The following is a 25,989-nucleotide window of genomic DNA, read 5'->3' as shown; positions in this document are numbered from 1 at the left end:
ATGTACAAAGCTCCTGTAGTGGCGATTTTAGCCTTAAAAATCTGGGGTTAACCGAGGGCCAAACTTTCAGTTATAGGAGCCAGTAGAATGTAAAGCAGTGACGTGGTGGCTCAAAATTAGCTAGCTACAAAGCACCGGTTGTTAGCTCCCCATAGATAAGTATGTCCTTGGGACAGCTCTATCAAGGCTGTTATCATTATGCCAAAGAGTTTTATTAGTGGTGTAAGGAGCAGCTGTGTCCCCTAGGAAAAATAACAAAGAAAAATTGTTGCTGGGGCCCCCTAAAGGTTCGGGACCGTTTGTTATTTGACTAAAAGTAATTTTGTTCTGTTACTCCACTGAGTTTTATCTGTTTAAGAATAATGCATCCTGAACATGGTTTTCAACAGAAAGACTAAACTTCTAAAAAATGAAAGTCTAATAGCTTTGTGAGGTTGGTTGGTGAGGTTGATTGGTAAAACTTTTCCATAGCAATTATGCTTATATACAATGAGATCAAGCAAATCATTCTGTTACACAGAATTTCAAGTCATACAATTTCGATAAGCAATAGTAGATTGCCAAGGTATACTGGGATGGAATTGGGCTGACCCTGCGCACCCCACCGCAAGAAGGTGGATCTTCGTGATAATATATAGCAAATATAGATTTTAAATGATTGTTAAGAATGTGTTTTTCTTGTTAACTACAGAACTCTTGGTAAATCTTGGTTTTTACTTGGTAACTTATTAGAAAGGAGCCGAAATTTCATAAATGTCCACCTCGGTTACAAACCAAAACGCTTATCGGGGCCCCTAGTTTGTTAAATAAATGCAATAAAGATATTATTGAGGAAAATAAAGAAAGCAACTTTAACAAAATCAAAAAACGATTGAACAGCTTCGGAAGAAAACATTGAATTTTTACTAGAAACTTTTAAAAAAACTGGGTGGGGCAAAACAAGGGGCAAAGAAATTTCTGGGGAAATGTTCTTTTGCAATTGTAGGTGCACTGGTGTGGTAGTTGAAAATGATCACTTCTTCATGTTAAATTGCTGCGATTGGTGGATGAATAAACCTACATTTCCTTTGATTTTTCTAATTTCGTCAATTTTTGCAGCTGATAGACTCTCTAGAATAAAATTTTAAAGCCAAACTCTTGTAAAAAGACCAAACTTTCATTTTAGGGTTTGGGTTATATTTTGCTGGGAAAATTCATCATACGCTAAATCTGAATGAATAGAAAAAAGGCTCTCCTAACTCCAAGAATTATTTCTTGCGAAAAGCCCCGAGGGAAAATCAATATACCAATAAACAGCGTATCAATAAGTTTCTGAATCAGGGTGGATAAGTCCGTAGAGTATCTATAGATATGGTATACTTTTTCAGCTTTGTTTTGCAATATATTAAACGAGTTTGGATCAATAAATTCATCGGAGGGACAGTATTAAACCTTTGCATCTTCAACCTCTGGCTGTTTTCACGAATCTTTGAGTCCTTGGTGGTGGCAAGAGGGCATACATACATATGTTCACTGCATACATATGAGCGAAACAATATGTAAATTCGCCTGAAGATCAAGAAAATAATTCAAATCTTTGTTGATATGTAACTTCAGAAAAAAGCAAAAGATGAACAGAACAGAACAATAATTGTGGTAGTAAAATGTAAAACATAACCGAAAATATCTATTTCAACTCCGTTTATCTCATTGTCAACTGCAACCGTATAATCATAACAAATAGGTAATGTGAAAGTCACATTCGCTTTGTGTCCTAGAAAACTTACATTAACAAAAAGAGCCTTTGATGAAGCTTGAACTATTTTCAAATTTCAGCCTTTTTCCAATCTTCTGTTGCGCGGTACAGAGGAAAAGAATCGTCCGTTTGCTGACCTTAGTGTAACAGGACCAATCATATTGTAAACTGCAATCACGTGACATGTCAATTATAATTCCTTTCTTATAATTGATAGAAGTATATAAATCAAGAGATTGGAAATGAGAAGAGATTGGATTTTGATTTGAATACAGAAGAAAGTGGTATTCTCTTTTCTCAACGCTCTACCGTTACGATCTATCACATTAGATGGGGGGGGGGGGGGAGGGAGGGGGAGCTGAATTTATGAACAAAAGTACTGAAAGTTCGAAACATTCACAGAGCAACATACCAAAGTAGTATGAAACGTTGAAGCTTAAAAACTTACAGTCGTCGATATATCTTTATCTCCCCCTTTGAATTTAATTTACAACTTGAAACGCCAAAATCCCAGCCAGAAAACGCGAGCACATGTCAGTGTAAATTTGAAAAGACCAAGAGACGACATCGAGCTTTTCATTGCGATGTCGCAGAAGGGCAAAGAATACATGTTTTTAGATCTTATCGATGAAAATAGATGCTCTAATTTGTTGTGCTTGAGAGAGAATGGTGCGCCAGATCATCTAACTTCCATCAAACTTTCTTCCGCCAGATCATCTAACTTTCGTGACGTTGGGGTATGCTCTTACATTATGCAAGACCATTCCATTAACTACAACTGTAGCCTGGCTATCAAAAACCACAAATGAAAGCTTACAATTGTACGGAAAGATTCCCCAGAAGCAAAAAAACGGGAGCTTAGAACATGCAAAGAATAAGTTGGAGAGGATTGATTTTTCGCCTCGTGGAGTTTAAAATTGAAAAGAAGAAATTATTTGTTGTATTTTTTTGCGCGTTTGTGACCCACTGCTGCACATAGAAAAGTCTGTAAACCGCAGAATTTTCTTCCCAAAAAATTCTTTCTCGAAAACATAACAATTTTCGTCACAAAATTGTCTTGCGCGAATAATTCCTTTCTTTTAAGGTATGTTCTGAAATCATCATAAGTATTAAAAATTTCTTGCATGTTTGGCATCATATTACGTTTCATTGTGAGCAAGACAGTCCAGATTGGCCATTTAGTAACAACAGATCATACAGTTTCATTCTCCTATTTTGGTAGTAACATCTTTCTACTAGAAATGCTGAATTTTTTATTCAGATTTAGAACAAATTCTCTTATTGTAACAACTCAACTTTTAGAAGAATTTATCGACGCTATCAGTTTTTTACAACCGAACAAAACAGTTTCAAAAAATGCTCGCATAAATCTCGCAAGGGTTCGCAAAAGTCGAAATGCTATTTTGCTGGCAAATGAAAGCACTATTTTAACCCTGTCTTCTATAGCAAATTTCAAAGATGACTGTGTCATGTGGCCTTGTCTAATATGGAGCGATAATGGAGTCAATCTTATCAAGAATTGAGTGAGATATTTTGAACTGACACCTGATTGAACTTGTGGATTTTCACAAGCATTTATCAGTCCAGGAAATACGAAAAGGAAGTAAGGAGCAGTAATATTTCCACAAAAATTAAACAAGAATCAATTAAACAAAGATATATAATATATCAATAATAACAAATGATGTATTGCAAGGAAGCTTATAATGTTACTTTAAGACAATTGAAATAAAATATTTGGCTCATTCCATATAAAATCAACACAGGGGTTGTTGGTGCGTTTATGGAGTTGCCAAAAGAGGCCTAGTAACTACAATTTCAAATGCCTGTTACTCTGAAATGCAATAAGATAAATAAATAAAATTTTCAGGATTTTTCATTGGTCTTGATCTTAATTGGCCTTAATTGGTCAATGTAAGAACATCATGATCAATGTGACTTCAAAGTGTGTTGATTTGATGTGCAATGAGCCATTTAACAAAATTTATCTTAACCCTTTTGATAAAATTTCACCATTTAACAAAGAGTTAAAAATATTCAATATTTTACATATCAAACGACACAACCTGCATCTGGCAGTGAGGTTATAAATCTTTTACTAACCCCAGACTCGAAGAAGACCATAACATACTTTTGGCCTATTGCTTGGAGGAAATTGATAACTTCTTTGATTCGATGGAAATATAATCGAGGGGCTTAAGGGGTCAAATTGGCGTTGGTTCCTTTTCATCTCAAAGTCTTAGAGAGAAGAGGGGTTTGTTGCAAACGGTGTCAAAAGAGGCTTCTTCCAAAGTCACATCACGCTTTCAAATTCTCATTGATTCAAATTAACAACATGGCACAAGTTTTGCCATTAACGCCTCGTCTGGAAGTTTACTGGCAAATGGCACTCAGTCGAATTTGATTCTGCAAAAAAGACGAGGAAATTGAATCAATATAACTAGCAAAGTTAGCAACGCCTCAAAACAATATTTACATTTTTGCGTATAAAGAACAAGACGGTTCTTAGTTGCTTCTCGGAGTAAAACACAACAGCTGCCTTGTGATCGTATTAGGCGTGAAACTCGAAGTAGCAGCTTAGAACCGCCCTGCACACAAAAAGCTTGTACAGCTCTGCCTATCCGGCATCAGTCACGTTCTGACAATTTTCATCAGATGACAATTTATATCTATATATACAACGACCTCGTTTTATTACGATTTTTGAGTTGTCAGATTGATAATTCGTGAGGGACAAGCAGATACTTTGCGACAGAAAAATACAATCAAATTTCGAAAAATGTAGAATTTCTTACAATGAAACGTCTGTTGATTGAAGTATTGACCTAAAAGGCAAAATAAGAAGGTATTAAAAACTTTGTTAATATTAAGGGGCGAACCACTCTACTCTATAGAAATGTCGTACACATTTGCTGGAACCATAAAAAAATTAAACTGATCCACGAAAGATCAAAGGCTTAGAAAAGCCAAAGAAAAAGGTTATTGAAAGGAATACATGGAACGCCTAAATTTCGCCCGTTTTATTTGCTTTTAATGAAGATGCTAAAGCTTGAGGGTACAGCCTGAGGAGAAAATACACAACTCGAAAGACGTTGAAGGGCAATCACTCCCTCCAAAAACAGAACAACAAATCATTTCTAAAGAAGAAGTGATCATTTGATATGCTTACTGGTTGGTCATTCTCTTCACTGGAGATCCGAACCCTAAACCTGCAAAAAAGACAGATAAATTTTGATGAAGCTAGAAAATACACACTCGTCAAACATCTCACCCAACAGTTTAAGGTGGCTCAACACGGTGGCCATATGAGCCAACATTTGAGCCAACATCGTAAAAACCAAAAATGGCTGCAAATGTGGTCTAGTTTACACGGGGTCATCCATATAGTACGTACGCAGTTTGAGAGCCACTTTTTGACCCTCCCCCCCCTTGTACGCACACGTACGCTTTTCGCATATCCCCCCCCCCTTTTGCGTACACTGCGTATGCTTATATCTTTTTTGCCCCCCCCCCTCGTTTCAAGGTATAATACAAATAATTGAGAGTTTCCAGGGGAATTCAGGGAATTGTCCATACTGACCATTCCTTGTTATAATATATGTTAATGCAGTTGTCTAATTTATGTAATCATGTGAAGCACATCGAAGCAGTTTTCAACATTGAACTTATTGTATTTGGCTTTCTAAAAGGCAAAGCCTTTCACATAGTTTTTATTGGAAGTTCATCAAACAGAGCAGATGAAAACATGCAACAAACTTCCCATTAAGATCTCTGCCATATGAACAATGAATGAGCAAGCTTGCAAGGTTCAAATTTCACGTTTAGGAATTTCTTAAGCGTGCGTACTAAATACCCATTACACCCCTTCCCCCGTTTTGATCGACTCCCCCTCCCCCTGAGTGCGTACATACTTTATGGATGACCCCACATCAAGAAAGATATTTTCTGGGCTTACTTTCAAATGAGAGTTTTAAAATAGTTTCGCAAAATATAATATTGATTCATAATTACTCAAAGTTCAAAACAAAAGTTTTGCCAATGTTTGGGAAAGCGGAAGTTTCTTAAAACATAAACAGTCGAGTCGACACCTCATTCCTGCTAAAGAATTGGAAATTTTCTTTATTTGATCACTGAAATACAAGAGCATTCGGATGAGATGAATCATGCAATGAATTTTATGGCATGATTAAACACGTTGCAGGCGGCGAACTTTCGTGATGCAGTGAAAGTCAACAAGATTTCAAATTGGTTTCAGGCATTTTGATTGGAAAGGTCAACAAAATCCGAATTTTTTGATATTCAACCAGTGATAATGTCACGATGTTACTTGATTCTTGTCAGAAAATTAAGTGGTGCTTCGAAGGTATTTTTAATTTGCGATGCATCGCTATAAATTTGCTTTCGAAAAATAAGATACCGCAAAGATACCGACTCAATTGTAGTAACTCTACCGAAGATACTCAAATGCACGAAAAGGTTTGTTCATGTTGTCAAAACTTTCCATGCAAACATAAATTGATTTTCACGACTCAGATGGTGACAAATGGTGAACAGTAATGATGACTGGGATAATTAGCGATCTGAAATGGGTTTAATTTAAATTGCAGAAATCTTACCGAATAGATCATCCTCGTTGTCCTCTGAAACTGAAGGACGTAGGTATTTTAAGAACCCAGGGTCTTCGACCTACAAGGGAAATCTTAGTAAGCATTTCATCCCACACTTGGATGAGATAGGAAATAGAGCTTAAAGGCAGCTACCGTTAGGCATTCTAGGAGTAATTGTAATAATTCAATGATATTTCATCCAAGTGGGCAAGTGGGCACAGCTGGGTTGACACCCATAGGAGAAACGAGAACATGGGGGTGTCCAAATGGAAACAGTGACTTGACCTGTCAGACTTGGTGGACGGTCATCAATAGTTGAATTTTCCAACGACGATAATTCACCTAACGATTGGCGATTTTACTGAACAGTTAAGGATTTCATGGACTAATTGAAGATTTACATAAAAACATATACAGTATTGGGGGTTGCCTACACCATCCCCCGGTTGCCTTCACCACCCACACGGTTGCCTACACCATCCCCCCGGTTGCCTACACCTGCGCCTGAATAGAAAAGAAAGCTGTGAAGAGAGGGGATGAAAAAGAGGGTCAGCAGTACTTAAAAGAAAATGGAACAAGGGCATTGAAATGAAGAGGATATCTGTCAGCGGTAACATGAAAAGCAAGAACGACAAAAATGACGATTATCATTATCATACCCCATCCAACTTGACCAAGGCCTAAAAATTCTCATCCAACCTTGTATATTTATACAGAGGCCCTGGACTGTTGGACAGCACAGTCAACATAAGCTGGTAATCACAATGCTCATATCGCTTCATCTATCCTCACGCCATTTTCCTCACCCTCTTCTTTCTTGCCCTCCTTTTCCCTTCTCAATTTATATTAGTAATAAGCCAACTACTAAATCTTACAATGCCTGTTTATATCCATAAATCACTGTTTACCTTTCCCGGTGTCTTTTTCTTTGCAGGAGTTTTCCTAATTGATCTTCTAACTGGGGTTTTCATTGCAGGAGATATGTTGTTTTCTTTGTCTTCCGTTGCGTCAATATTTCTCAATGGAACATCCTGTTCAAAGTAAAAAGCGTTACGATGAAACATACAAACTTTGTATAAGAACATTGGAATATTAGATACAAAAATTTAGACACAACTCCGCGCACTAATTAGAACAAAATTTACAGTCCTAGAATAAAAAACTTGATCGTTTGTGGATTTTGCAACACTTTGAAACTTTGCAGTACCAGGGGCTGACATGTAAAACCTAACATAAAAACTATTCCAATGTCCTTTTATCAAAGTTACTGCTCGGTTTTTACTTAGCACTGAATGCTTCAACCTTGAAATACCGCGTAGACATTTGAGCTTTATATAAACTCGTGCATTGACTCAAGTTACCGTTGCGTTATACTGACAAAACATTTCAACATCTAAAAACACAATAACTCAGCTAAAATCACTGCCATAGATCTTGAGAAAAAATAAATAGATTTTTTCAAGTTATCGAAGTCAGCTAGTCATTAACTTTTGTTATATCATTATACTATATAATAAATTAAGTATACATTATACAGTCAATATATAGAAGATAAAACGAAAATAATAAAGAAAACAATGTAAAAATGTTATTCAAAGATTAAAAAAATAAAAAATCCTAATTTAAGATTAAGTAGCAAATTAAATGAAGTCTTATAATAGTCTTTTATCTTTTTAAAAACTGTGAAAAGATTTATTTGAGAACTTTGGGAAAGAAAGAATGGAAACTTTAACTTTTATGAATTTCCGGATGCCAAGGCGAAATATGATCTTTATTTTATTTGTTTTCGTTGTTCTTTGTTCTCGTGGTATGGCAGTGTTGGCTACTTTCAAAAACATTTCTTGTTTCCATAACTCTGTCAAATACAATCTTGAAAGCTTTTGGTACCCGCTGCATAACCAACATCTGTTCTGTTCTGTTCTCTTCTTGAGGTCTTCGAACAGATCTATTTTCGGACAGACGGTTGTTTGCACTTTCTTGGAGGAAACCCTTCGAATTCAAAAATGCCCTTTTGCTATTGGGTGATCAAGTGAAATTGGGCATGATGGACTACTTTGTGGAGTGTTCAATAAAATTGTTAGAAAAGAGCTATATATCAGGTTTGGATGTAAATAGAGTACACATAAACCCTGTGCTTATTTAGAAGGACGAGAGAAGGACCCAGGTTCCATCTTTTTGGAAAATCTCATAAATCTTCTAATTTATTCTAACCCCCTTAAGATCAGGCATGTGACCCTTTCCCCGCTCCCGTTTAAGGGCAAGGTATGAAAAGCAACGAAAGAGCAGATCATATAAAAAGCTAGTATGAGTGTTTATGCAAACATATCAAAGCAATTGCCCTCAATTTCTATACTTCATCATTTCTTGTTTGAAGCCTCGCCTCCATCTTATTCCCCTCAGCCCTCGGTTCCAGAGATATATGACGTCATGTTTGTTAGCTTATAATGATTTGGTGCCGACCATGTTGTTCGATATTACCGTCTTTCTTGCTATTGATTCAAAGAGGCAATGAAAACCATTTCAAAATAGACACGGCGAATATTACTGAATTACTTGCCAAAGCTGATAGCACAGAAGCATACCTGCGTTAGAGCTCTCTAAAACACGTTACTTACTATCATAAAAAAATCAAACTAACAATTCAGAATTAAAATATTGAAAATAAACTTACGTTTTCGATTTTATACCACAGGTCATCGTTTTCATCTTCAGGCATCTTATTTTTTGATGGCGTTTTTCTTGTCGCTCTTCTCACTGGAGTTTTCAACACAGGGGAAACTTTGTCGACTTTGACTTCCGTCTCTTCGTTTTTCTCCAATGCCACGTCCTGTTAGGAAGGTGTTATTAAAAAGCAATATGATAGACTTGGAAAAACGAAAACATCGTTTAAACCTCTTTAAATATTGAATAAACTATACAAATATAAAGAAACGGGTTTTGATTGTGGACAAGAACAATATCATCACCAAAATCATCTTCCTCAAAGTGCCATCACTCGTATACATTAAAAATGTCTAGTATAAGCTACAACATTAGTACCACATGATCTTATCACTTTGCTGTGTCTTTATCACATAAAGTTTGAAATCAACTCACGTTTTCGGGTTTTATCCACAAATCATCGCTTTCATTATCCCGTACCATATTCTTGGACGGAGTTTTTCTTATCGATCTTCTAACTGGCGTTTTCATCACAGGAGACACCTTGTTTTCTTTGTTCTCAATTTCTTCATCTTTCTCCAGTGTCGCCTCCTGTTTAGAATTTGCTTCCTAATTATTTAATTGAGGTATAAAAATCAAATTTGAAATGCATCTTACCATAAAGTCGATTTCCAAAATTGTTCAACAACAAGATTTTCGATTCCTGGCTTTAAGCTGCAAAATACTTTGTGCTATTAATACACTTTTCGCCATCTCGTCCCCTATTGAATTTATCATATTTCTATTCATTTCCCATAATTCCAGTTGCATCATATACAGTGTATATAGCATGAATAACCAACCAACGTAAAACTAACTTCTTTTAATCACAAATTGAGGAATTTCACGACACTGAAAAAATGCAAAGTCATATGGCAATCCATACCGATTCCGATTTTAATGATTCCATCTTTGCCCTCATGGCTTCTTTAAACTTTCTTACTTCCTCCTGTCTTGAAGAAACTTTGGCTGAAATGTTCTTCTTTGTCTACAAAATAATGTAAATTTATAGTAGAACCATATTATCCAATTACTGTTTTCTGACAGTCGCCTGTTAGTTGATCCTACCAGAAGATTCAAAAAGAAGATGGCTACATACGAAAACTTGGATCTAAAACCTATCTAATTAAACTACCGCTGCAAGTTAAAATAAACAGTAACAAAAAAAACCCTTCTGCGAACTCCGTAGCAGAAACATAACATAAAAACGACACTAAAAAGGTATTTTCACAACAATCGTGAGAATATAGCCTTAATCAGCACGTGTACCAGGACACAATTCAATTACATACAGTGGCAAAACCCCAGTTAATGTAGATCTCTTTGAAGATGCATTGAAATAACCTTCAAATGATCAATGGTGGACATTCTGTCATCAATAATCTCGACTATGATCACAAATCAAATGATATTCTGCTAAAAAAACATCTTAAAACCTCACCTCTGCTGCCTTTTTAGGTTTCAATGTTCGTTTGGGCTTTTCCTTCACCCAATTCTTCAGTTTCAAGGTTTCAAGTTCAGCGAATTTGTTGTTCACATCTTCAACCTGAGCAAACAAAACAGCAAGACTATTCTTTAACTACCCCTCGCACTATATTGTGTTAAAACTCCCAAAGACAACGCTAAAGTACATTTGGGTAGCCATTGCCCCTTTGATCATGTTAAATTTACATACACTCTAGTCAGATATACTATAAAGTACTCTGAACATTGTAGGACTTAACATGGAACATTCCCGATGTTTTCTTTTACAAACTGTTTTCATTATTTCAAGAACATTCCTGAGCAACCTTTGTACATTAGGGATTTCTAGCAAGTTCCATTTAAACTGTATAGATATAGCTGTTGTAAACTTTTCTGCTCAGTGTTGAAAATATCTTCAGAAAGATAACGAGTTGAATTCAATAGATCAACGTATGTAAATGAAAAATAGGAAGACAGCAAAATGTAACCACAATTCCTACCTGATAATTTACCATATCCCAGAATCCTTGGAGGTCAGAAGCAGTAGCACCCTGTTCAGCTTTGTGGCTCTGTTATAAACGAAGGACAGGTATCAGAAAAAGCCAAATATCAATTTCTAACTAAATGAAGGCGAATGAACTTGACAAAAGAGCCACAACATTTCATGCAGAGTCCAGAAAGCTGTTAACATTTGATGATATATTGATATATTATGGATCAATATATCAGTTGATATATTGAACCATTAGCCGGTGACAGAATCTGGTAAAGTTAATACCTGATGTAAACTGATCAAGTCTTCAAACTGCTTGAACCTTTGGTCAATAAGTAACTGTGATTTGCCAATTACACTTCTTATTAGGCCAGTCACTGCAATTCAAGAAAATCACTAATAAATATCAACAGGCTGATGTTTATTACTAATTTCTAGATGCAGTGTTAGAAATGCTGTTATGCTTATTGTAAAAAGATTCAATTCAAATAATGTATTAAACACCTACCATCTTCAGAGAGAGATCCTGTTAACTCTTGCTCATCCAAGTAGCTGCTCCATAAGGTGTTCATGTGCCCAAGCTTTTGTCTCTCTTCATTAACTAAGTTTCTAAAATGTGCAGTACTTTGTATCCTTCTTGGTGTGAAACTCCCGCCTCCAATCTCTTCAAGCATATGGCTTGGCAGGGCTGAAGGCTTTTTGGGTGTTTTTCCAGGGTGCCCTTTAAGCAGTTGCTTTTCTGATAGGTCCTCCATTTTACTGTCACTTGGCTCATTGCACTGCTTGTCTGCTTTGATTGGAGTTAATGATGGTTTGTTAATGTGCATGACCTGGTCGGTTTGCTCCTTTTTACTTTCGTCTTTCAATGAAGAGTTGAATTTCTCTATTGGGTCAACAGTGATACTTGTAAGGAAACTTCCCATTCTCTTCACATCCTTTTCAGTTCCATTGTCAATTTTCACAGCTTCATTGAACTTTGCAATCACATCATTTGAGGTGAAATCAAATATGTCCTTGGATCCATTGCTGCTATTTTCATTCTCATTTTTTATGGACTCATTGAACTTGGCAATGGGGTCATTAAATTTTGATTCTTTTAAAACAAAATTTGATGCAGGAGAGTTTTTAGAGAATTTGAAGGTTTTTGGCAGCATATCATCTTGGTTAAATGAAAACACGAACCCAGTTTCAGATGATTTTGATTCTGGAACTATTGGTTCCGCTTTGGTGCCTTCGAATAAGGAATACTTCAATTTGAAACTTCAAAACAAGTTTAGATATAGAAATAGCTACAAAGATAAAAAAGTATGTCTTTATAAGACCAAAACGTTTTGCTTGATTCTATAAAGATATAATCTATTCTGTTTCAATTTTGGATATGATTCTCCAGGCCTTTTCATTTGACCCAAGGGATAACTCACAATTGCATTAGCACTCGCGCAAACCCAACCACACGAGCGTTTGGTCACTCATGCAAAATGGAAAATTGTTTCTTTTGTGAACCAAGCAAATGACATAGACAATACTAAGCTGGTATATCAAAACACAGGAAATCTAAGTTAGCACTGATAGACTATTTGGTTTATAACAGAGTAATGGCTTATGCACCAAATTTAAACTAGTTGTGATTGGTTGCACATAGGGTTAGGAGGGCCTTCTATTTTTCATGATCATTGCTAATTTAATATTGTTCTATTGGATGAATACATTTTCAATGAAACAGCATATTATAATTTGATTGATAACAATAAGTAATTAAAATTTTTTACTTACAGGCCTTCTCGTCTTTGTTTAGATTTTCACTTTTTCCTTTCTTTGATCTGAGCTGGGTGGGTTTCTTTGTTGCAGTCAGATTCTGTGGTAAATACATGCAATATTCTTAGCTATTTGTTAAAAACACAATCAATGGGAAGTCAACTTATACATGGAAACACATTATCTATATTGCATATACTATAACTTTAGCTAGTAATGAAAACATTTTCAACACTCATATTCCTCATTATCAAACTTTTTTAGTTATTTTTCACTCTCTTTTGTAAGAAACAGTAAACTTTAGTTCAGGCTGACTGTTCTTAATTTTTTCAAAAGTCTGAGGCCGGATTGTTCTTAATTTGTTCTTAAATTAATAGTAGGCAGTAAGGAGTAGGCAGTGTGATTGCTAGCTTTTTTACTCTATGGAGGAGCTTAATTTGCCACCAAATTTTAATATTCACCAAAAAGCACCCACATATGGCTAGAAACCCTTGTTTCTGTGATAAAACATAGTTCAAAATTGCATTTTACAGTTGCTCATCATCAACTTGTTCTTATCTTTTGACCAATTTTGAGGCTTGTGTTCTTATAAAATTGTTCTTATTAAAAAGAGTGTATATATCAATGACACTGAATTATCTACAGGATATTGAAAAATAGACAGAATGCTGATCATTGAAAATCAACAAGAAATCTTGACAAAACAGTAGGGAAACATGATTTCCTAAACTGGCATTTGAGTAAAGCCCCCTATGACAGAACCATTCAATAAACCATAAACAAATAATTTGGCCTCAGATCTCTTCCCTGTGTTATAGCCTCCAGCTGTAAACAGAAATACTTTTTCCACAGGTGTCAGCTTAAAGAAGGAACAATTACTGCATAACAAAATCTAAAGCCGCTAACTTTGTTGCCCCTTTTCATCTCTTCTGATTTGGCACAGTTCTTTGCATATGATCTTGTTATTCTTCTCGTGCAAGTTTGATTTTCAAGAGCAGCTTGCTTTCTTGTTGTTCTCTTATTTGCACTAGATACCAAATACTTTGTTGGAGAGTAGTTCACATGTTTCACCACAAAGCTCTTCTTTTTTGTTTCAAACTGTCTTTTCCTATCTCTTTCAAGTTTCCATGCAATCAGTTGCTCTCGCCTTTTGTCAACTAGATGGGAAATAATGATTCATTATATATCTATACATATAATATATAAATATATACAGAACTACTGTCTAGGTAGAGCTGTTCACTATAGTTGCTAATGGTCACAATAAGCATGAAACTCGGGGTAGCTACTAATAACTGTCATGTTCACATCTTCCTTTGAAGAAGCAATTTGAAACAATTTTTGGGGGAGTTTTGTTTTAAGGCAATCAACAGCTCGCCTCGAGCCATTTGTCCATCTATTGATTGATTTCATTTATTTTAAAGTAGGAAAAAGGATTTGTGAAATTAACTGAGAGAAAATATGAGAGAGAAATAACCCAGTAGCTAAAATGGTAGTGGAGCTACCTTGCTAACAGAGCAGCTTCAAGCTCTGCAGTGTTATAATACATATTTTTGTTCAATTATTTTTATCATGTCCAGACATTAGCAATTTTGGACAGAGCATTGGTTGATTAGGGGGTAATGTTCGAAAACAATTTCATTTTTGTTATTACTTACTGAATAAAACATGTTTCAACATTCCGGGGAACTGCTAAAGTTTGAATAAAGTTAAAAGTAACTGAAGTTCATAATGGCCTAAAAGTTTTTAGAGTAAATCTAGTTTTGTATCCTCTCAAAGTGCTTGTTTTATGAGATTCAAGCAAGCATTTGCTGCAATATAAGCAAGCATTTGCTCAAATTTTCAAAGTAAACTTGGCCGCGCATGAGGCAAAGTTTCCAGTCTAGTCCCAGATGGGGTAACTTTGATCGGCATCAATTACCCAAAGATTCAGCAACTTTAACATTAATAAACAGGGTCAACCAAAAGTTTTCATTGACAGCTAGAATCAACTTCATTGCAGTAGAGCAGCACATTCCCTTGATGGTGTACTAAGCAAACTTGACAGAGTTGTTTGAAGACGTTCCGCTATTTAGCGTGCGACATTCGTTTAGACATTCAAATAGACATTCGAGTAGACATTCGGACTTTGATTGCTTCTTACAAAAAAACTATAAAATATATTAAAAAGATATTTCATAGAGAGAAACTTGGCTGGATTCTCTGTTGATTCATGTATCTTGTTCATAATAAGATGCGCTATACTTCCAAAGGTGAGTAAAAAAGTCGAAAATTTTTTGACACGGCCTAAATTTCATTGCAAATAGACATTCGGACTTTAATCGATTCGCATAAAAAAAGTAAAGCAAGTAGCCAAAAGTCCTTTGAATGACAGAAACCTTGCTGGATTTTCCGTTGGTTTTGATAGTTGTTTCTAGATGATACGCGAAATTATCGCTAGAATAAGGAAAAAACCTCCAAATTTTTTGACACGATCCAAGTTTGAAATGGCGACCGACCCTCGCGATGTCATAGCAGGCCCTCATTTCAAGCGACCTACACCGAAATACTTGAAGTGAAACATCTAAATCGACTTAAAAGTACAAAAAACCTACCCTTGTGACAAATTACCTCTAATTTAGGTCAAATAACAGCAAAAAGCGCCAGTTGTAGAAAACGACAACAAACTCAGAGGAAACCCCTCAAGTAGAAACTTACCTAAGTCGGTGTCCCGCAATAACTTTCGAAAAACTGTTTGGAATCGGCTGAAACTTTCTAAATCAACTAGAATTGATGAGACAGAGATGTTTTTTTGGGTCTCGTAAAGTCTGAAGCGGTTTTGATGAATTTTTGAGGCAACGCTTTTTCGAGCTCCATACTGAAGCCTTATAACTCAGATCTGATGAGTCGGTGTCCCGCAATAACTTTCGAAAAACTGTTTGGAATCGGCTGAAACTTTCTAAATCAACTAGAATTGATGAGACAGAGATGTTTTTTTGGGTCTCGTAAAGTCTGAAGCGGTTTTGATGAATTTTTGAGGCAACGCTTTTTCGAGCTCCATACTGAAGCCTTATAACTCAGATCTGATGAGTCGGTGTCCCGCAATAACTTTCGAAAAACTGTTTGGAATCGGCTGAAACTTTCTAAATCAACTAGAATTGATGAGACAGAGATGTTTTTTTGGGTCTCGTAAAGTCTGAAGCGGTTTTGATGAATTTTTGAGGCAACGCTTTTTCGAGCTCCATACTGAAGCCTTATAACTCAGATCTGATGAGTCGGTGTCCCGCAATAACTTTCGAAAAACTGTTTGGAATCGGCTGAAACTTTCTAAATCAACTAGAATTGATGAGACAGAGATGTTTTTTTGGGTCTCGTAAAGTCTGAAGCGGTTTTGATGAATTTTTGAGGCAACGCTTTTTCGAGCTCCATACTGAAGCCTTATAACTCAGATCTGATGAGTCGGTGTCCCGCAATAACTTTCGAAAAACTGTTTGGAATTGGCTGAAACTTTGTAAGTCAGCTAGAATTGATGAGGTAGAGATGTTTTTTTGGGTCTCGTAAAGTCTGAAGCGGTTTTGATGAATTTTTGAGGCAACGCTTTTTCGAGCTCCATACTGAAGCCTTATAACTCAGATCTGATGAGTCGGTGTCCCGCAATAACTTTCGAAAAACTGTTTGGAATTGGCTGAAACTTTCTAAATCAACTAGAATTGATGAGACAGAGATGTTTTTTTGGGTCTCGTAAAGTCTGAAGCGGTTTTGATGAATTTTTGAGGCAACGCTTTTTCGAGCTCCATACTGAAGCCTTATAACTCAGATCTGATGAGTCGGTGTCCCGCAATAACTTTCGAAAAACTGTTTGGAATCGGCTGAAACTTTCTAAATCAACTAGAATTGATGAGACAGAGATGTTTTTTTGGGTCTCGTAAAGTCTGAAGCGGTTTTGATGAATTTTTGAGGCAACGCTTTTTCGAGCTCCATACTGAAGCCTTATAACTCAGATCTGATGAGTCGGTGTCCCGCAATAACTTTCGAAAAACTGTTTGGAATTGGCTGAAACTTTCTAAATCAACTAGAATTGATGAGACAGAGATGTTTTTTTGGGTCTCGTAAAGTCTGAAGCGGTTTTGATGAATTTTTGAGGCAACGCTTTTTCGAGCTCCATACTGAAGCCTTATAACTCAGATCTGATGAGTCGGTGTCCCGCAATAACTTTCGAAAAACTGTTTGGAATCGGCTGAAACTTTCTAAATCAACTAGAATTGATGAGACAGAGATGTTTTTTTGGGTCTCGTAAAGTCTGAAGCGGTTTTGATGAATTTTTGAGGCAACGCTTTTTCGAGCTCCATACTGAAGCCTTATAACTCAGATCTGATGAGTCGGTGTCCCGCAATAACTTTCGAAAAACTGTTTGGAATTGGCTGAAACTTTCTAAATCAACTAGAATTGATGAGACAGAGATGTTTTTTTGGGTCTCGTAAAGTCTGAAGCGGTTTTGATAAATTTTTGAGGCAACGCTTTTTCGAGCTCCATACTGAAGCCTTATAACTCAGATCTGATGAGTCGGTGTCCCGCAATAACTTTCGAAAAACTGTTTGGAATTGGCTGAAACTTTCTAAATCAACTAGAATTGATGAGACAGAGATGTTTTTTTGGGTCTCGTAAAGTCTGAAGCGGTTTTGATGAATTTTTGAGGCAACGCTTTTTCGAGCTCCATACTGAAGCCTTATAACTCAGATCTGATGAGTCGGTGTCCCGCAATAACTTTCGAAAAACTGTTTGGAATTGGCTGAAACTTTCTAAATCAACTAGAATTGATGAGATAGAGATGTTTTTTTGGGTCTCGTAAAGTCTGAAGCGGTTTTGATGAATTTTTGAGGCAACGCTTTTTCGAGCTCCATACTGAAGCCTTATAACTCAGATCTGATGAGTCGGTGTCCCGCAATAACTTTCGAAAAACTGTTTGGAATTGGCTGAAACTTTGTAAGTCAGCTAGAATTGATGAGGTAGAGATGTTTTTTTGGGTCTCGTAAAGTCTGAAGCGGTTTTGATGAATTTTTGAGGCAACGCTTTTTCGAGCTCCATACTGAAGCCTTATAACTCAGATCTGATGAGTCGGTGTCCCGCAATAACTTTCGAAAAACTGTTTGGAATTGGCTGAAACTTTCTAAATCAACTAGAATTGATGAGACAGAGATGTTTTTTTGGGTCTCGTAAAGTCTGAAGCGGTTTTGATGAATTTTTGAGGCAACGCTTTTTCGAGCTCCATACTGAAGCCTTATAACTCAGATCTGATGAGTCGGTGTCCCGCAATAACTTTCGAAAAACTGTTTGGAATCGGCTGAAACTTTCTAAATCAACTAGAATTGATGAGACAGAGATGTTTTTTTGGGTCTCGTAAAGTCTGAAGCGGTTTTGATGAATTTTTGAGGCAACGCTTTTTCGAGCTCCATACTGAAGCCTTATAACTCAGATCTGATGAGTCGGTGTCCCGCAATAACTTTCGAAAAACTGTTTGGAATTGGCTGAAACTTTCTAAATCAACTAGAATTGATGAGACAGAGATGTTTTTTTGGGTCTCGTAAAGTCTGAAGCGGTTTTGATAAATTTTTGAGGCAACGCTTTTTCGAGCTCCATACTGAAGCCTTATAACTCAGATCTGATGAGTCGGTGTCCCGCAATAACTTTCGAAAAACTGTTTGGAATTGGCTGAAACTTTCTAAATCAACTAGAATTGATGAGACAGAGATGTTTTTTTGGGTCTCGTAAAGTCTGAAGCGGTTTTGATGAATTTTTGAGGCAACGCTTTTTCGAGCTCCATACTGAAGCCTTATAACTCAGATCTGATGAGTCGGTGTCCCGCAATAACTTTCGAAAAACTGTTTGGAATTGGCTGAAACTTTCTAAATCAACTAGAATTGATGAGATAGAGATGTTTTTTTGGGTCTCGTAAAGTCTGAAGCGGTTTTGATGAATTTTTGAGGCAACGCTTTTTCGAGCTCCATACTGAAGCCTTATAACTCAGATCTGATGAGTCGGTGTCCCGCAATAACTTTCGAAAAACTGTTTGGAATCGGCTGAAACTTTCTAAATCAACTAGAATTGATGAGACAGAGATGTTTTTTTGGGTCTCGTAAAGTCTGAAGCGGTTTTGATGAATTTTTGAGGCAACGCTTTTTCGAGCTCTATACTGAAGCCTTATAACTCAGATCTGATGAGTCGGTGTCCCGCAATAACTTTCGAAAAACTGTTTGGAATTGGCTGAAACTTTCTAAATCAACTAGAATTGATGAGATAGAGATGTTTTTTTGGGTCTCGTAAAGTAAAGGTTATTTTATGATAAACGACATGAATAGCGAAACGTAAGTGTATGCAACGTCTTCAGCTTTGAAATTAAAAGAAGTTGACAAAACGATATTTTACAATTTTACTTTTCTTTTTCCCGTTAATATACAATACACATTTAATTAATCGACAAATTATCACGTAGAAATTATCAAAATATATTTGCGTACTTGATACAAACAAATTCTCAATCAATATAAAAATTAGCAATAGTCATAAAGATATTATTGATTAATTGAAGTAGGCAAGCGGTTTTCACGTGAAATTTTACATGGTTAATTTAATAAAGATACATTATATACAAATAGGGACAGGGATGACATGGATAATATGACAATCATATTGTACATGCGACCATCATAATCTTGGACAGCTATCAAAGTTCTTAAAGAGAGGAAGGTCCCCGTGGATTTTACTGGCGATTTAGAGCATCAAAGAAAACTGTATTTGCAGGCCTGTCAATGGAGTAAAACTTTCCTGTCGCTTGTTCGTAAGAAAGGCTATACTTATTCATTATAAATTCTGTCAGGTGCTCTGGTAGCAAGAAGTGCTCTACTATATCAGCGCGCGTGTGACCAAATCTCCTTTTTATATCGTACTTCAATTCACATTTGAGGCCAATCACACAGTCATCATCTTTTGCAACCGTTTTATCTTCGGCATCTTTTGCAAATTTTTATCTTCGGGTGGGCAGTCACAATCAAAGTCATGAAATCTGTCTTCTGTTACTGTGCTCTCCCAAAGAAGCGACTGAACAGATACGTTAGGTATAGAATTTTCAAATAGATTTAGTGGTAGTACTACGTGTCCTCTCGCAGAGGATCCAGTTTTGCCGCAAGTACTACAGTTGAAAAAACTTAAAATTCTTGTTTGCAAATTCCTTTCCATATCTTCTACACTGTGATCGATTAAGTGCAAAAGGATTTCTTCTACAAAGCTTGCGCCATCATCCTGACGACAGTTTTCACTCTGGTCTCGGTTACGAAAGTATGAAACGATAGCTCTCATATCCGTGGTAAATTTCATTGGGGTAGAAGCAAACTTTTGGTTTTGCAGTTTCTCCCGAATTTTTATAATTGAACTGCAGACAATTGTTTGGGTAGATTGGTATGTAGACAGCAACCTAGACAGCATAGATCCGCAAAGCAAATGAAATGCAGAGTTGCTCCAGCAATTATTGAATTTATTCTTTATGCCACGTTCACTTAAGATTTGCAGACTACCTATTTGGGGTATATGTTTTGTTTCCATAGGAAAAATATGTTTTCGAATATACCTTCTGTCTTCGGAAGATAGTGTCGCCCAAAGTGAAAATACGTCATCTAGTTCCAACAATTCATGGACCGGTTTAAAGCGAAAATGAGCAATAAGCTTGGGTAGACCGTCAAAGTAGGTTTGCTTGCATCGTGGGCATATATAAATAGGTACAGACTCCGCATAAAAACTATCAATATGGACGCATTTTGCGTGATACCACCTTTCACAGTCATCGCAACTTACCCAGTTTACCTCATCGCTACTGCTATCAATTTCATCTTGCTCACATATTGCGCAGTTTTCCTTTCTACTAAGAGCATCATTAATGTACTTATCCTTTTTTTCTGAAGAAAGGTTTTCCCAGCCCTTAACAATTTTGTTACGAACAAGCGACACGTTCTTCTTCTCCGGTCCAGGCATAGATTTATAGACCATCCTTTTATAAATAGGATACCCTTTTTTGCTCAAATTATTACATGATGGTGACACTTTAAGGACATTCTCCCTGTCATATTGTTTAGAAATTTCAGAGCAATTTTTAGAAACTTTCCTACGCAATTCTTTTTCATTATTTGAAGCAGTAAATTTTAGTTTTTTCCTTGGTGGCTCTTGGAAAGTACCCTTCCTGTCTATTTTCTTTTCCCTGGTATTTTTCTTACCTTTGTCCCAAGTTTCAAGAACGCTATAAGGTTCCTTAGTATCTAATTCTAGTTCGTCATCACTTCCACTTGATTCATCGTGATAACTTATTAACTTCTTAACTCTGTTATATGATTGTTTTGTCTCTTTTGAAACCGTTTTAGCGTCGCAAATATGACTCCGCAGGCCCAAAATAAATTGTCTTTGCAAGCCTCGGTTGTCGTGCCAGGACTTGCTTATGAAATCAACAATCGATTGTTTAAGATTGTTCCTATTCCTTTTTTTCAGGCAGAAAAACTGTTCTGCTACTGAGTTGGTTTTAGTCTCAGGTAATTTGCAGTCATCGTACTCTTGATTAAACCGTTGCAGATCCCCTAAGCATAAATTACTCCATAGTGTTATATAAGGTAACTTTTCGTGTAACCACTTACAGTAATTGGGCATATAGTACCTGTTGGCATCAGTACTGTCATTCTTGTCTTCAAGCTTTACAGATTCTAGCACATGTCCCCAAAACCTGTGCAATTCTGTTTCGTGTTTTTGAGTATCAAAATCAGGGACGAAAACAAGTTGCTAATTTTGGGGGGGCGTGGAAGTATGAAAATTCCAACTTCAAGTGATAAATTTTTCATTCGACCAGTAGATCTGTTGTACCTACCAAATTGATATTTGTAAATAGCCCGAGCACCATAGTTCTATTTTCTTTATAATTACCAAATCTTTACTCAATAATTAGCCTAAAGCATAAAAGCCTAAATCTCTAAATTTTGATTAACATGAAACAAACATTAAACATACTGTAAGAAGTAAAGCAACATTTAAGCAAAACCAGTATTAGATATACTTAATGATTAGTAGTATTCTTTCAGATCAATTGATCAATTTTATCTAAAATACATTTTTTCACGATATAGAAGCACCAAGAATTTGGGCCTTTTATTTTCGTTCTTGATCGAAGAAAACTACCTTTAAACTTTTCAGAGGGCCAAATGCCTTTTCATTCTTTACAACTGAAATGATTATTTGAGAACAAACTTGTGCATATGCCTGATTCGAAAGATGAAATACTCTTCTTTGATCAAATACTTCTACTGCAGTTTTTGCAATGTGTTCTTGCTCCACAGCAGTTTTGTCATAGGAATTTATGATAAGGACTCAAGGACATTAACAAATAACAGGGGGAGTTTAGCATAAACTCGTTTTTTATAAGAAGCGTTGAGAATTTTTAGTACTGAAAGATTCTTAATCTTTTATTGAATTAACTACTCGTAGTTTCTAAAAAAATTCCCACTCTAATATTTTCTGATCAATGCGGGTATTATTATTCCAAACTGTAAGTTTCAGGTTTCTTATCCGTAAGTTCACCTTGCCTGTTCGTAATTTGATTCAACTCCCGTCAGAAAGAAAGAAAAAGAAAACGGGGCAAGTGTGCAATTTGGACCCAGTGGAGACGGGATTCACAATAGAAAACGATTGGATGGGTCAGCTTCAGCCTGTGAATTTTAATGTTTAGAATTTTTATAAATTAAAAAAAAAAAATTCTTAAAATATAAAATTCACAAGTTTGGTCTTAAGAAAAAAATTCCAAGTCAACCGTTACGTTTTCCAACTGTAACTGGATTTTCCAAACTTTGGGGGGGCGTTACGCCCCCACGCCCCCCTATTATTTACGTGCCTGATTCAAAATTACTGTATTCGAAAGATTCTGAAACATCATCAGAATGCAACGCATCCGACTCGTTGTATTGGTTTTCCTTGTCATCTAATACTTCGCAAAAAGTGTTAATTGATTCTTCGACCGTTGCCAATGCATTTGTAACGTTTTTATCAACATATCTAGATGACAATACAACAGTTGCATTTTTGACAATGTTTGCAGCATCATTTAATAAACAACAATTGACTAATCTTCCAAATAGGCGCATTGCAAAGTGGACACGACTTTTTCCATCTTCACCAGGTCCGCAATCCTTCATAGCATGTTTCCGATTGATGCGCATTATGTGAAATGCACAGATATGTAGAAATGTCTTATTCAAATTTGTAAGCGAAGTACTGCCATTCACTACACGGTAGGTTCTGTTTATATAATCCTGAAGTGGTTCCCCACAACATTCGCTAAGGGTAGCATTTATAATAGCCATACTAAAATCTAATAGTATTAGTTTTGGTTTAGAAATGTTGCCCTTTCCATATTTCAGAGTCTCCATTTCCACTAATGCACCCAAGAATCTTTTGACAGAATGTTGGTCTTGGTTAGTTGTGATATATTTGGCCACGGGCAATGGAGGGCTTTTTGCAAATGGGTGCTGAACAGTAGCAGTATAATACACTGGCACATCAGATCTGAGTTATAAGGCTTCAGTATGGAGCTCGAAAAAGCGTTGCCTCAAAAATTCATCAAAACCGCTTCAGACTTTACGAGACCCAAAAAAACATCTCTGTCTCATCAATTCTAGTTGATTTAGAAAGTTTCAGCCAATTCCAAACAGTTTTTCGAAAGTTATTGCGGGACACCGACTCATCAGATCTGAGTTATAAGGCTTCAGTATGGAGCTCGAAAAAGCGTTGCCTCAAAAATTCATCAAAACCGCTTCAGACTTTACGAGACCCAAAAAAACATCTCTGTCTCATCAATTCTAGTTGATTTAGAAAGTTTCAGCCGATTCCAAACAGTTTTTCGAAAGTTATTGCGGGACACCGACTCATCAGATCTGAGTTATAAGGCTTCAGTATGGAGCTCGAAAAAGCGTTGCCTCAAAAATTCATCAAAACCGCTTCAGACTTTACGAGACCCAAAAAAACATCTCTATCTCATCAATTCTAGTTGATTTAGAAAGTTTCAGCCGATTCCAAACAGTTTTTCGAAAGTTATTGCGGGACACCGACTCATCAGATCTGAGTTATAAGGCTTCAGTATGGAACTCGAAAAAGCGTTGCCTCAAAAATTTATCAAAACCGCTTCAGACTTTACGAGACCCAAAAAAACATCTCTGTCTCATCAATTCTAGTTGATTTAGAAAGTTTCAGCCGATTCCAAACAGTTTTTCGAAAGTTATTGCGGGACACCGACTCATCAGATCTGAGTTATAAGGCTTCAGTATGGAGCTCGAAAAAGCGTTGCCTCAAAAATTCATCAAAACCGCTTCAGACTTTACGAGACCCAAAAAAACATCTCTGTCTCATCAATTCTAGTTGATTTAGAAAGTTTCAGCCGATTCCAAACAGTTTTTCGAAAGTTATTGCGGGACACCGACTCATCAGATCTGAGTTATAAGGCTTCAGTATGGAGCTCGAAAAAGCGTTGCCTCAAAAATTCATCAAAACCGCTTCAGACTTTACGAGACCCAAAAAAACATCTCTGTCTCATCAATTCTAGTTGATTTAGAAAGTTTCAGCCGATTCCAAACAGTTTTTCGAAAGTTATTGCGGGACACCGACTTAGGTAAGTTTCTACTTGAGGGGTTTCCTCTGAGTTTGTTGTCGTTTTCTACAACTGGCGCTTTTTGCTGTTATTTGACCTAAATTAGAGGTAATTTGTCACAAGGGTAGGTTTTTTGTACTTTTAAGTCGATTTAGATGTTTCACTTCAAGTATTTCGGTGTAGGTCGCTTGAAATGAGGGCCTGCTACGACATCGCGAGGGTCGGTCGCCATTTCAAACTTGGATCGTGTCAAAAAATTTGGAGGTTTTTTCCTTATTCTAGCGATAATTTCGCGTATCATCTAGAAACAACTATCAAAACCAACGGAAAATCCAGCAAGGTTTCTGTCATTCAAAGGACTTTTGGCTACTTGCTTTACTTTTTTTATGCGAATCGATTAAAGTCCGAATGTCTATTTGCAATGAAATTTAGGCCGTGTCAAAAAATTTTCGACTTTTTTGCTCCCCTTTGGAAGTATAGCGCATCTTATTATGAACAAGATACATGAATCAACAGAGAATCCAGCCAAGTTTCTCTCTATGAAATATCTTTTTAATATATTTTATAGTTTTTTTGTAAGAAGCAATCAAAGTCCGAATGTCTACTCGAATGTCTATTTGAATGTCTAAACGAATGTCGCACGCTAAATAGCGGAACTTTGAAGACAGGCCTATTATGCTAACATTTCTGTAGCCATCTGGTGATCGTTTATTAGAGTATAAACAGAAATATTTCATAGGCACATGAAAAGGAATTCTATGAAAATTGAACAAGTAATTAGGTTTTTGATAAACAGACGGCCTCTGTAGACTGTAGGTACCTTTTGGGGCTTTGACTTCATCCTCGACCTCGTCGATTTTTCTCCTCTTTTGCACCTCCATTGCTCTTGCCTGTCTTTTATGCCCTTCATTTTGTCTTTTAACAGCTTCTCTGATATTTCTAGTATCAGTTGCACATTTATATGCACCACGGATTGGGTTTTTTGCCCTTCCCTCCATCGTTATCTTTTAACAGATCAAAGGAAGCCTTGCCACGGTAATATTTTGAATTTGAAGAATGCGCGCCAGCCAGCAAGTCGTTGAAAACTTACTCTTTCAAAACTTTGATTGGCTCCCATAACGAGATTCGGATATCACTACGAGACCTTGGACAGGGACGCTAGTTTTTCCATACTGCCTTTAGTCATAAATAAGCATGATTCAGGGTCTCCGACGAAGGGGGGGGGGGGGCAGGGGGGCCTTGGCCCCCCCCACTTTTTTGCAAGACAATAGAGTTTTTTCAAAATCTTTTGTTATGGGTGTTAAATTTACCCTTGGCCCCCCACTTTTCAACCTTTGTCGGAGCCCATGTGATTGGTTATTTCAAGTAAAGGGTTAGGGTTAGGGTAAACTAATTACGTCATCAGGTCGAGCAGTATGGAAACTAGACAGCTCCAATCAAGTCAGGGCTATTAGTGCCACAGGGCAGTGGTGTACTAACAAAGTAACAAGGGGGGCTCTTGCACAAAGTGTTGTGAAAAACAATAACAAAGGTAGAAATTTGCCAATTTTAGGCATCAACAAATGGGGCACAGCCCCTAGCACTACATCCG

At 36.6% G+C, this 25,989-nt stretch overlaps 1 protein-coding gene across 2 annotated transcripts; it reads right to left on the bottom strand.

Moving 5' to 3' along the window:
• Window positions 1–3,377: 3,377 nt before the first annotated feature.
• Window positions 3,378–25,498, bottom strand: LOC135688788 (uncharacterized). Of its 2 annotated transcripts, none has more exons than XM_065205797.2 (15): window positions 25,219–25,498; window positions 13,661–13,911; window positions 12,773–12,854; window positions 11,508–12,230; window positions 11,285–11,376; window positions 11,007–11,075; window positions 10,484–10,588; window positions 9,929–10,030; window positions 9,439–9,612; window positions 9,014–9,169; window positions 7,251–7,373; window positions 6,352–6,421; window positions 4,905–4,944; window positions 4,531–4,560; window positions 3,378–4,141 (listed from the first exon to the last, which is right to left on the bottom strand). In XM_065205797.2, exons 1-15 carry the CDS (start codon window positions 25,394–25,396, stop codon window positions 4,126–4,128), a joined length of 2,211 nt encoding a protein of 736 aa, XP_065061869.2. In that variant the 5' UTR covers window positions 25,397–25,498; the 3' UTR covers window positions 3,378–4,125. The 2 variants fall into 2 exon arrangements, with proteins under 2 accessions (XP_065061869.2, XP_065061870.2); XM_065205798.2 differs by having other exon boundaries at window positions 9,439–9,594; window positions 25,219–25,496.
• Window positions 25,499–25,989: the final 491 nt, after the last annotated feature.

The sequence above is a fragment of the Rhopilema esculentum genome, chromosome 9 (genome assembly GCF_057945365.1).
Source record: "Rhopilema esculentum isolate cy_ngs chromosome 9, ASM5794536v1, whole genome shotgun sequence".
In the NCBI taxonomy this organism is placed as follows: Eukaryota; Metazoa; Cnidaria; class Scyphozoa; order Rhizostomeae; family Rhizostomatidae; genus Rhopilema; species Rhopilema esculentum.
This window is presented reverse-complemented; position numbering and strand designations above follow the sequence as displayed.

Bases quoted from the DNA above. Each gene is read 5' to 3' on its own strand.
- LOC135688788 (XM_065205797.2), bottom strand. From the start codon at position 25,396: ATGGAGGGAAGGGCAAAAAACCCAATCCGTGGTGCATATAAATGTGCA. The intron at 12,231-12,772 runs GTAAGTAAAAAA...CCTTATTCGAAG, and splicing joins AAACAAAGACGAGAAGGCCT to GCACCAAAGCGGAACCAATA. The intron at 7,374-9,013 runs GTAAGTTTATTT...TACTTTGAACAG, and splicing joins TGTGGTATAAAATCGAAAAC to GATGTTCCATTGAGAAATAT.